General features: G+C 35.4%; 1 protein-coding gene across 2 annotated transcripts in view; it reads left to right on the top strand.

Moving 5' to 3' along the window:
- Positions 1-13,551, top strand: part of LOC136864222 (uncharacterized) — a 198,433-nt gene that overhangs the window by 138,820 nt on the left and 46,062 nt on the right. The window contains exon 4 of one of the 2 annotated variants that reach the window (XM_067140943.2): positions 2,171-2,273. The exons of the other annotated variant lie outside the window; for it this stretch is intronic. Coding sequence (XP_066997044.1) covers positions 2,171-2,239 — 69 coding nt within the window. The 3' untranslated portion in view covers positions 2,240-2,273. The remainder of the gene's footprint in view (positions 1-2,170; positions 2,274-13,551) is intronic. 2 annotated transcript variants of the gene reach the window in all.

Genomic DNA, 13,551 nt, shown 5'->3' with positions numbered 1-13,551 from the left:
GATTGTTAGATAAAATATGTAATACAGTAAAATTCCCCACTAAATGGTTGTCTAAGGCTCAAATGTTTTGTGTGCAAAATGGAAAACACAAAATTAGAATTAGAATAGATTATTTTTATGATTCCTGGGCCATGAAAATATAGACTTATCTATAGGTCAACATTAAATTGGAGGGTTTTTTTTTTGGAAATTCTGCTATATTGTGTTAAAATCTCACATAAGTAAAAGCATTTTATAACCCTTACAGCAGGAAACTAATTTCTAATCTTAGGTATTTAACTTATATTAACCATTAAAGCATAGAAAGAAACTGAATGGTTTCTGTCATTCTTCCATTGATAACAATACTGTACATGAAGATGTGAGAAGAGTGATGTTGTTTGAATAATTAGTCCATAGACTGGTTTGATGTAGCTGTCCATGGCAACTTATCCTGTGCTAAACATTTCTGGTAACTACCACATCCTAGATCTGCTCTGATCTGTTTGTCATATTCATGCAAGTGTTCTATATAAACAATTGTATGGAAGTATATTCTGTCAGTTGGTTTCCTGATTACACTATTGTTGTGAAATCCTTCTGAAGTGTAGTATACATTATTTCTTCCCGCTGACATATATACAAACTTCTATTTGTAGAATATGATATTTATTTCTGTTGACATTTCTATATTATTTCAAGTTTCTTTGAAGAGATAAAAGAATGGCTGAGAAAGACAGGCGTAAGGACTGTGGGTTTGAGTGGGAACTGAGGAAGATGAGGAAGAACTAGCGAGTTTGAGGGTGATAATTAGACTTGTAACAGAGGACAGATGTGAAGATAGGTCTCTCTCAAGCAAGGTACTGCCATTTCAGGTCTTAACCCCCATTTAACACCCTTAATGATTAATCTTTTTCACATATGGCAAATGTTGGGGCTGTACCTCAATTAAAGCCATGGTCGCTTCCTTCCTGACTGTAGCACTTTCCTATCACATTGTTTCCATAAGACCTATATTTGTTGGTGCAACGTAAGGCAAATAATAATAATAATAATAATAATAATAATAATAATAATAATAATAATAATAATAATAATAATAATAATAATAATAATAATAATATATTATATATATAATATAATATAATAATAATAATATATATTATATAATATATTATTATTATTATTATTATTATTATTATTATTATTATTATTATTATTATTATTATTATTATTATTATTATTATTATTATTATTATTATTTTGTTTCTTTCTTCATGATTTTCTTGTCAAGTGAAAATACCCAGAAAATTCCTTTTTAACGTCATAACATCATAGTACTCTGATGGCATTCCTTCCTGGCTGTTCAGCTGCTACTGATTAACAATTCCTTTCCTGTGTTAGTGATCAGCAACTACCATTGACTTCTTAAGTGGTGGAAATATTCCACTTCGGATGTAAAATTTCTTGTTTCAGCTCCCTCTTCCAGATTATTGTTAGGTACATTCACTAAGTTTAAATGAATACTGAGAGATTTATTTTGTTTGAATCTTTGCATGTTGGCTGAGTCCATTTGCAGTAGCAAATTTTGCATAATGAGAGGTAGCTTTGTTCTCTGTTTATGGCTTGGTGTACGGCCATCTGCTTTTTTTTGATGACACTGAATGAATAAAAGTGTCAATAATGCATAAAATATCTGCCATTAATAGACCTAGTAGATGCTTGAAGAAGGAATGTTGCACCAAATTAAAGAAATTACAAATTAAATGGAAGAGACCTAAATCACAATTACTGGAGACCTCCATCAGATAAATTGTCCTATATTGTAACATAGTGATAGATGAGGACCAGTGGAAAGATTGAGTAAAATGGAGAGGAACTACATCTTTCCCATTCTGCCTGCATCTAATTGTAAGGGGAAACAATGATGAACAATAGAACTGTTGAGATATTTCTGAGAGAAAATGCTTTATATATATTTATTTCATTTAATTATCTTTGAAAGTATATTTTTCTACTGTTTCTTATAAGGAGGTCTTCAGAGATCAATTATAAATTGAGGAAAACCTGGGGTAGCATACTCACTCCTTCCTTGTCTTTTTATTTTCAAACCCTTTCCTGATAGCTGTCATTATAGTTATAATCTTGGTGACACGATATTAACAGAAGGACTAACTTGTTTGTTTTACAGAAAAGACTTTTACCCAAGGCGGGCGACAGTGAGACCAGCAGTATGGAGATGTCTGCAGAAGAATACTAGTTAATTTCATTGAAATTAACAGTTAAATATCACGGTATTACTTTTCATTTCAGTTTTTTCTTTCATTTTTTCACAGCTTCTTCATTCCAAACTGTCCCTGTGGTGGCTTCTTCCTGCATCTACTTTCTACTGCCTTATGATATGTCTCTCTCTTACAGCTCCTTTGCATCTGTCCTTTTGTTTGTTTGCATTTGTTTGCAGTAGCTTATTTCAGACAGATTGTACATATACCGATACATGTACATATTGTAGAATTATTTGAAGTACACATCTGCAAAATTTCACTTTCATATTCTTCAAGATCTCAACTTAAAATGTGCATATATACACTTTAATTTCCAAATTTCACTTCAATTCTTTTTGCTTATCTTTCTTGATATCTGTGTTTTGCTTTCCAGTAAAAATAACACTACATAGTCTACTATTTATTGTATTTGAGGCATGCTGCCTGCTATTTAATATGGTGCAATAATCAGCACCTGTGTAGTAGAATATTTAATGTAAATAATGTATCTACAGTAGATAAAACAGTTATTTGAACATTGATCTGAAGTAAGAATGTACATATGTATTTAAACATAGAAATGAATACAGTTTATTGTAATTATAAGCATGTTGACAGGAAAATAACACAAGAGTTGAAGATGGTTTGAGATATGACCAGAGGTGTATTTAGGCCTAGGCAAACTAAGCAGCTGCCTAGGATGGAAGGATTTCAAATGGTAGTTTTTAAGCTGTTACTGTTTATATTTTATTTTTAACATTTTGTTCACAACTCATGAAAAGAGAACACACAATGTAATGAATATGAATAACTTCAGCAACAATCAGCTCAAATTCAATAGAAAGAGAACAGATTTTGTTTTAATATTAATGTCATGTCAACAAAATATGATCATTAGCATTTTTTTCAGTGGCATGCCTTCTCATATGATAATCTTAAAGAACTTATTGGTACAGCAGAGTCCTGCAAACTCAAACCTAATATGGACTGAGAGGGTGTCTAGTTTCCAATATGTCCAGTTTTATGGAATAAGGGGTGGGTTATTCACAACTCATAATATTTTACTGCATATTACTCTAATGAAAGTTCTAGCACAATGAAGGACAAAGGAAAATACAACATACCCTAAAATAATTGTTAATATTTAAAACAACTTGCATAAAAAACTGAAGAAAAAGACTAGTTCTTTGTAGGAAATATTGTTGTGATGCTTGACTGATAAGACCTCTCACAAGACCCCAGTGAGAGTATGATTCCAGTGTATGGGATCCACCCCAGGACTACTTGATACTAGAACTGGAAAAGATCCAAACGAAAGCAGCATGATTAGTTCTAGGTGATTTTCGACAAAGGAGTAATGTTATGAAAATATTGCAAACTTTGGGCTGGGAATAAGGAGACAAAATGCTCAATTATGTGGAATGTTTCGAGCTGTCAGTGGAGAGATGACGTGCCTTGATATTAGTAGACGAATGGGCTTGAGCGGAGCTTTTAAAAGTAGAAAGGACCATAATATGAATATACAGTACTGGTACCCCGTAGATGTCACTCACCGAGCTCGATAGCTGCAGTCGCTTAAGTGCGGCCAGTATCCAGTATTCGGGAGACAGTAGGTTCGAACCCCACTGTCGGCAGCCCTGAAAATGGTTTTCCGTGGTTTCCCATTTTCACACCAGGCAAATGCTGGGGCTGTACCTTAATTAAGGCCACGGCCGCTTCCTTCCAACTCCTAGCCCTTCCCTGTCCCATCGTCGCCGTAAGACCTATCTGTGTCGGTGCGACGTAAAACAACTAGCAAAAAAAAAAAAAAAAAAGATGTCACTCAGGTAACTTTGTCACGCGACCTACAGCAAGTCTGTGTTGACTATAGCATACATGGTCGCTTGTGAGTGAAACATCTATTGGTTATAACTTACAATGTAACTGACGATGGCACATATGTTTTGTGTGTTTGTAATCCACACGTCAATCCCTTTCACATGAACCAAAACTCACTTTCAATTGTGTTCACAGACTGTGCTAACTCTCTAGTCAGAAGATTGCATCCAAGAAGGTACCTGGTAGTTGGTAAGGGTTACAACCACAAACTAAATGATAGCCTCCTACACAAAGAATACAATACAAACAAGAACTAGAACAGAAACATGTATCTATCAGTCTTACATATTTTATTACACACAAAAACTTATATAAAAATTAAGAAAATTATTATACAAGACAGTATTCAGATCAAGAATGGAACCCTTACTATAATTCCACCCAGAAGTAACATCCATCGCATGGATGGGTACAAGGTTGATGGTGTTTTTCTACTCAAAGGTAGCAAATGCCCCAAATTCAACACTGGACAAACCAGTAAAATTTAAAAATCAAATGCACTGGAGCACTCAAATATAATACAGAATCTGCATTTTGCAACCACTTGTAACACACAGGACATCAACACAAGCATGGAGATTTTCTACATCAGGTCTGAAGAACCTAAGAAACAATATGAAAACAAAATAGCACACACAGGATATCAGTTATTGAGGACAAAGGCTCATAAACTGGTAATATATTAATTGTTAAAACAGTTATGATGTTGGTATCATTGCTTGTTAAGCTGTAAGTTGTTGCATACCAAGGCTACAGTCTTGATTATTCCAAGTAATATAGTGCTAGTTTTATTTTCTCAGCATTGTAAAACATTGTTTGTCTTCAGTAATTAGAAAATTTATCCCTATAATGGCTAAAAATAAATACGGTAACTTTAATGCCAAATTTAGTTTAGCTGTGAACACTGTATTTTCTGGAAAACTTTCTCATTATGGTCTGCAGCTGGTAAATAAGTAGGCATTATTGATGTGTAACAAATAAACAAATGAAGTTAAATTTGACCCATTATTTCTTTATTTAGTGTCCTTATGAAAATAATGGAATTTAAGGTTTTCTGTTGACTTTTCTTTCCTCCACATTACTGTATGAATATTAAACTATAGATAATCATGTAGGATGTGATTAACCCAGTGGCTTAGCTACTGGTTTCTCACCCAGAAGGTTGAGTTTCGAATCCCTGTCAATCTTGGGTTGAGAATTTCATCTCAAAAATCTTGTTGCTACAGGAACAGCATACGGTCTTAAACCCCCGTCCTAAAACAAATTAAGCTTGAGTGGCTTCAGTGACTCCAAAAATTATAGGAATAAGCTGAAGAAAATTTCAAACTGTAGATAATCATATTTTTATCCCTAAAGGGCAAATTCATGATTCATTATTACAGAATATTTATTTGATTTAATGCATGAATATAAAAATGTATGTGACTTATAGGTGGCTTTCTTAGTACAGTGAGAGGTTAGTGGATTCCTCATTAACATGTTTTCACGCTTAGCAGGTTGTTAATTCAAAGTCCTGATTCTCATCATATTAAATCTAAATAAAAATACCTTACTTGTCGTGCCACAAATTTTTGCTATTACCACTTAGTACAATTACATTTGAAGGGTACAGGGAAAGAAGGGGTTCATCAATATACCTGCAGGGGAAGAAGGAGCTCATTTTATTCTTCTCGTGCTCAGTGTACGAGCAGCAGGAGTTTAGCTAAGCAGAACAGCAAGCATTTTATTTGAGAAAAAGAAGACATAAGGGGAAATAAAAAAACCAATGTGAATTTGAGGCGATTTGCTTTGACAGTGAGAGAAATTTGGCTGTTCCTAACATCTCCACAAATGATGTCCATGCTGGAGTAGAAACAAAGGAGGACATTGTTAAGATAAGTTCCAGATTTCAAGTTCCTAAGTGTATTTAAACAGAAATAAACATAAATATTTATTTCTAAATATTTGAGTGTGATTTGATAGAATCTGATGATGTTCCTTCAAGAACAAAACATGTCATTCTATTTGAATCAAGTTGTTTCTTTTGCAGGTGTAATACTGTTACCATGTGTTTTCTCTCTCTCCGGTAGTTCATAAATTTATTTACTAAAGGTTAGTTTCAGCAGATTGAAGAGCCTGACACTTATAAATTAACTGAGTCAAAACTGAAATGAGATGACTTCAGATATTACCAAAAAAAAAAGAAGTAACATTTTAACATCACCTACTTACAGATGTGATTCACATTGCACATGATGGTGCATCTGAGTGCATGACTCTTTCAAACGTATGAAGCATGACTTCATATTATTTTTGGAAGGCTTATCAGAGACCAGCCATCCCACTTACACACTTCCTGTAAGTGAATGGAGATAGGTAATTTTAATTTCCCTGTGATGAGATTGATGAGATAATGACAGCATGAATATTCTTATCAGATCAGATTCAGCTTTAAGCTCTCGTGCAATTATAAGCCTTATGGGAGATTATTTCAGTATATAGAATTACACATAGAGTGGAAAACATCTTAAACCAATTGGTAGAGTGTGAACACCTCCAAGATGACTGCGCTACTTGGAGATAGATTATGAACCATCAGCAACCAATCTGTCAAATCAAATCACAACACCCCATTTGAGTAACTCGGGTGGAGTTAGGGCTTACTAGCCTTATAGCCTTGTATAGTAACAGTTGGGTTTTGAGATAATAAGTGTTATAATATTAAATACACCGTAGTACCCCTGTATTGGTTGCAGTTGTAGTAACAGTGTTTTTAATTCTTCTTAAAAGTGTTAGTGAATTAAATATGTATTATAGGGAAGCCATCATAGTACAAAGTTAAGGAGTCGGCATTAGTGTTCAACTGTTTCAGCTATTCTACACTGCAAAAATGCACTAAGAGTTTTACAAAAAAAAAAGTGTTATTTGTATGAACGTCCAGAAAATTTTGTACATAAAATTGATGTACATAAGAGTATACACGGCTCAGTGTAGATCTTGTTCATCCTTCATTGTCTGTTGTGGAGAAGCCGGAAAATTAAGAATTATTTTTCTTCTGACTAGGTATGTGAATTTAAATTCTGTAAATGATTAAATATCATGCAAATAAATTGTAACAGGATTATGGTGGTTAATTCTATTTAATGACTTTTAATTTAAAATTTGGCAACTTTTGGCTAGCACTAATTGGAAACACAGCATTGCATCATTCAAAGGGAAATCCCTGACCCGCATTTAGAATCATATCAGGCAGGTAATTCACAGTTGCTTGCGTTGAGTTCAGGTGGTGACGTGTGCACAAGAGTATATTATGAGTTCATGTACCGGTAAATCTAAGTATTTAAGCGGTTTCAAAATGCCAGAGAAAACATGAAAAGGAAAAATCTGTTAAAAAGTTACCAAAAATTGCGTGTTTCTTTAAAAGTGGGGGTGAAGATTCTTTGCCAGGTTTCAGTAGCAATAGTGACACCTTGTGATAAATCCGTGTCTAGGGTGTTGGTTGAAAATTTAAGATTTTTAGATTCTGGTTGTGTTACTCAACAATACTAAATGCCAGTGGCATGCACTGAACCCCATCTACCCCAGTGGTGTTAATTGTGTGAAAAAATCGTAATAAAATGTTTAAGTGGAAATCGTGTACACTTACCATTTGACGATGGTAAGGGTAATTTGTTACATTATAAATTAACACCACGCTTCTGGTTTCCTTTTACAGATTCAACTGTCACACTCTTCCGTTTTGACTAGAATGTCAATAAACCCATATTTTTAACAACATTTTAGCATTGCATCAAATTGAGATGGTCCATAGAGGTCCAATTTAAACATCATTCTTCAACCTTCAACTACAACTTCGTATTTTTTGATCAAAGTGAACCACAACTTCACCATATGGCATTGACTTTCGACTCTTATCTCATGTAAACAAATAATTACAGGTCACTTGATCATCCTTCAACAGTATTTTATTCAACATTATTTTATGAATAAATACGAATTTGATCGTCATTTTTGTTGTAATCGCTGGTCAGCCAACATAATTTTATAGCAATCTTATCACTTGTTCATAACAGACCGTTGCTTTGTTCATTTTAATTATAATAAAAGCCTTCTAATGGCAATATTACAAATATTTTCACCAATTGTAAATACCTCACTCATTGTAATATCTTTAAAACCAACATTATTACAAGTATTTTACCATATGTTAATTTTAGTTCAAGTCTCTCCAAGGCTTTTTAAAAATTTGTTTTATTTCATTTATATGTAAATCAGGTGCCTGATTTTATTTCAAGGTTAAGGCAATGGCTGATGATGGCTATATACAAGGCAAAACATGTACCATTTTAGTTAACATGTCAGTGTAAATCAACAAAGACAAGACTTATTGTATTGATTAGGTGGTCAAATTAATAAATTAACTTATTGTTTTTATTTCAATCAAATGTCATCAATACGGATCAAAAATGATATTTATCACATGTAACATACCACTTAGTCGAGCAGCTCATCTTCTTTCTCCCAGTTCTTCCCAGCCCAAACTTTGCAACATTTTTGTAACACTACTCTTTTGTCGGAAATCACCCAGAACAAGTGGAGCTATTTTTCTTTGGATTTTTTCCAGTTTTTGGATCAGGTAATCCTGGTGAGGGTCTCATACACTGGAACCATACTCCAGTTGGGATCTTACCAGAGACTTATATGCCCTCTCCTTTACATCCTTACTACAACCCCTAAACACCCTCATATCCATGTGCAGAGATCTGTACCCTTAATTTACAGTCCCATTTATGTGATTACCCCAATGAAGATCTTTCCTTATATTAAGACCTAGATACTTACAATGATCCCCAAAAGGAACTTTCACCCCATCAATGCAGTAATTTAATTTCGTGTGGCTATTTCTAGCCGGGTGCAGCCCTTGTAAGGCAGACCCTCCGATGAGGGTGGGCGGCATCTGCCGTGTGTAGGTAACTGCGTGTTATTGTGGTGAAGGATAGTGTTATGTGTGGTGTGTGAGTTGCAGGGATGTTGGGGACAGTACAAATACCCAGCCCCCGGGCCATTGGAATTAACCAATGAAGGTTAAAATCCTCGACCCGGCCGGGAATCGAACCCGGGACCCTCTGAACCGAAGGTCAGCACGCTGACCATTCAGCCAACGAGTCGGACATCAATGCAGTAATTAAAACTGAGAGGACTTTTCCTATTTGTGAAACTCACAACCTGACTTTTAACCTCGTTTATCAACATACCACTGCCTGCTGTCCATCTCACAACATTACCGAGGTCACATTGCAGTTGCTTACAATCTTGTAACTTATTTATTACTCTATACAGAATAACATCATCTGCAAAAAGCCTTACATCTGATTCCACTTGTTTACTCATATCATTTATATATATATAAGAAAACATAAATGTCCAATAATACTGCCTTGAGGAATTCCCTTCTTAATTATTACAGGGTCAGATAAAGCTTCACCTATTCTAATTCTCTGAGACCTATTTTCTAGAAATATAGCAACCTATTCAGTCACTCTTTTGTCTAGTCCAACTGCACTCATTTTTGCCAGTAGTCTCCCATGATCCACCCTATCAAATGCTTCAGACAGGTCAATCGCGATACAGTCCATTTGACCTCCTGAATCCAAGATATCTGCTATATCTTGCAGGAATCCTACAAGTTGAGCTTCAGTGGAATAACCTTTCCTAAAACTGAACTGCCTTCTATTGAACCAGTTACTAATTTTGCAAACATGTCTAATGAAATCAGAAAGAATGCCTTCCCAAAGCTTACATGCAATGCATGTCAAACTTACTGGCCTGTAATTTTCAGCTTTATGTATATCACCCTTTCCTTTATACACAGGGGCTACTATAGCAACTCTCCATTCATTTGGTATAGCTCCTTCAACCAAACAATAATCAAATAAGTACTTCAGATATGGTACTATATCCCAACCCAATGTCTTTAGTATATCCCCAGAAATCTTATCAATTTCAGCTGCTTTTCTAATTTTCAACTTTTGTATCTTATTGTAAAGGTCATTGTTATAATATATATATTTTAATACTTCTTTAGCATTAGTCTCCTCCTCTATCTGGACATTATCCTTGTAACCAACGATCTTTACATACAGCTGACTGAATACTTCTCTCTTTTGAAGATCCTCACATACACACTCTCCTTGTTCATTAATGATTCCTGGAATGTCCTTCTTGGAACCCGTTTCTGCCTTAGAATACCTATAAATACACTTCCATTTTTCACTAATATTTGTATGAATGCCAATTATGCTTGCCATCATGTTATCCTTAGTTGCCTACTTTACTAGATTAAATTTTCTAGTAAGTTCCTTCAATTTTTCCTTACTTCCACAGCCATTTCTAACTCTGTTTCTTTCCAATCTGCACCTCCTTCTTAGTCTCTTTATTTCTCTATTATAATAAGGTGGGTCTTTACCATTCCTTACCACCTTTAAAGGTACAAACCTGTTTTCACATTCCTTAACAATTGCTTTGAACTCATCTCAGAGTCTGTTTACATTTTTATTTACCGTTTTCCACCAATCACAGTTACTTTTTAGAAACTGCCTCATGCCTGCGGTATCAGCCATATGGTACTGCCTAATAGTCCTACTTTTAAGACCTTCCTTTCTATCATATTTATTTTTAACTACGACAAAAACAGCTTCATTATCACTAATGCCATCTGTTACTTCAGTTTGTCTACAGAGTTCATCTGGTTTTACCAGCACCACATCCAGGATAATTTTTCCTCTAGTTGGTTCCATCACTTTCTGAATCAGCTTTCCTTCCCATATTAGCTTATTTGCCATTTGTCATTCACATTTCCTTCCCAACTGACATTTGGTAAATTCAGATCTCCCGCTACAATCGCATTCCATTCCATGTCGTTTCCCACATAGCTAATTATCTTATGTGGGATTTGATTTACCTAATCTGTATTATCCTGTTTTGAAGGTTCATATTGACCAGGAGGGAAGCAGAACAAAATATTGAAGTTCTAAAGTGCAAAATGAAGTAATATCACTATTGCCAAATACAGTTTTGAGGTAAATTGTTCACAAAATTAAAAATGCTCCATTTTTCTGGTTTATTGGATATTACCTAGGACATAAGCAGGGTTGATCAGTTTAGTATCATGCTTAGATACATATAATTCAATGCAGGGAGGTCAATATCTGATCACAAATCTTTTATTGGATTTCATGAAAGGGATATGATTGCGCGGCTAACATGAGTGGCCAATATCAGGGACTGCAAGCGCATATCAAGGAGAGAGTACTGACAGCTCTTTGTGTGCACTGCACAGCTCATAAATGAAATGTAGATTTAAATAATTTTATTAGTGGTATCTCAGACATAAGAGAATTTTATACATCCATGCAGGAAATGTATGTGTTTTTAAGCAAAAGTTTACCACAGTCGCAAACACTGAACAATGCACTCAATAATAAAACAGTCAAACAAACACAAAAAATATTTGTCCTATTAGATGGTCTTTGTGTTTTGACAGTTAATTTGCATTGAAAAATGGTTTTGCACAAATAATGATATGCCTTGAAAATATAATTATGTTTTCAAAAGCATCTGAAAAGAGAGAGGCCATGGTAATATTAAAAAACAAATGAATAATTTTGACTTTGTTGTGTTCCAGTACAAAATATCACAGTCAGTTAACCCTCTATCAGTCACAATATACAGGATGAACTGAAATTCGTGCACTCGGGCATCACAGCATGACTCCTCACATTCCAGCAATTAAAAAATGTCTCTCACAAAAGTTCGTTCTGCAACTATATCTGGCAGAAAAAGGATGTTGAAAAGTGGCAGTCTGGCAACACTGTAACCATATGTAGGGTAACTACATCTGTCGGCACATATTAGTTATGCTGTACAGTTGGTGCAGTGGGTAGAGTTTTGGGTTTAGCATGCAGGAGGTCGAGGGGTCAATCCTGGGTTGAGGTGTATGTTTTTTATTTCGTAAATGTAGTCCAGGTGGTATGGTATCTGGCATCTTAATCATCAACAGTGAATGAATTCACACCCACGACATGGAAAGGGCGCCTTTCAAAGCTGACCAATGAAAATGATTGTTTGTCCATTTCTAGGATCGCAGTATGTAAGTGCAAATGATTTCTAGAGGACCCGCTGTAATCACTGTTGACGATTAAGATGCCAGATACCATACCACCTGGACTACATTTACGAAATAAAAAACATGCCTCAACCCAGGATCGACCCCTCGACCTCCTGCATGCTAATCCTAAACTCTATCCACTGCACCTATGTGTGCTAACAGAGGTAGTTATCCTACATGTGGTTAGTGTTGCCAGACTGCCACTCTTCAACGTCCTTTTTCTGCCGGATTTTGCCTGCAGGACCTCATGTTTAAAGTGCACTATGTCTTCTGGTATGGTCTAGAGTAATTTTGTTTCTTTCATAGATCTGTCTCTGTCTCATCCTTGGATTTGACAATATGAAAGTGACTGAGGTATGAGCGATGTTAGTAATGCCATGCCTTCTGCAGCCAGTCCCTGCTATGAATGCTGTGAAAATGTTGCTCATAGGGTCAGTTGGCTTATGCATTTCAGTGGGGTTGGCAGGCTGATATGTGATAGCAACTTCTGGCTCGGTGAGGAAAGCAACGGGAAACTACCTCACTCCTCATTTCCCTAGTACGCCTCTTCAGTGATGCCTCGGCCATCTATGACAGCCAATGGCAGAGCTGTTGAGGATCCAACCAGCCTTAAGGCTGAAGACTGAACATACATGCTCGCAGGACGAACTTTTGTGAGAGATATTTTTTTATTGTTGGCATGTGAGGAGTCGTGCTGTGACGCCCAAGTGCGCGAATTTCGGTTCACCCTGTATAAATGTTTCATGACAGGTCGCAAGGAGCCTGAGAGAACCCAGCATTTAAATCTGGAAGTTCAAGTAGGCAGCTGTGAAGTACTTATGTTTTATAGGTGTATTTGAGCCAGTTAAAAATGGTTTAGTGGAAGTCTGATGCCAAAATATGCTGCATTTGGTAACTAACTATAATCTTAAAAATTTTACATATCTTTGCAGTATTTAAAATTTTAACTGCAGAGCAAATCGTATGCTGACTGAAACAATGTTAATAGGTCTGAGCAATGACAACAAAACATGGTAAATATCATAAACGGGGCTAAACTGGTCATATATTCATCATTAAGAGTTCTACAAGAACACAAAGGTTTTCAACACGAAACAAAAGCCATGTCTTTTAAGTAGGCAGTAACTAGAGAGCACTAGCATTTTGTTATACTACACATGACGGCAACACTTGAAACAAAAATGTTTCCTGAATTGAACATAGCAAAATATACATCAACACCATAATGAAAAACCTGTGGTGTCAGATATTTTGATGTAAACAGTGTGACATTCTTTCCATCTG

The sequence above is a fragment of the Anabrus simplex genome, chromosome 2 (assembly GCF_040414725.1).
Source record: "Anabrus simplex isolate iqAnaSimp1 chromosome 2, ASM4041472v1, whole genome shotgun sequence".
Classification (NCBI taxonomy): domain Eukaryota; kingdom Metazoa; phylum Arthropoda; class Insecta; order Orthoptera; family Tettigoniidae; genus Anabrus; species Anabrus simplex.
Note: the sequence above shows the minus strand (reverse complement) of the source record. Positions and strands in the feature narration are given on the sequence as shown.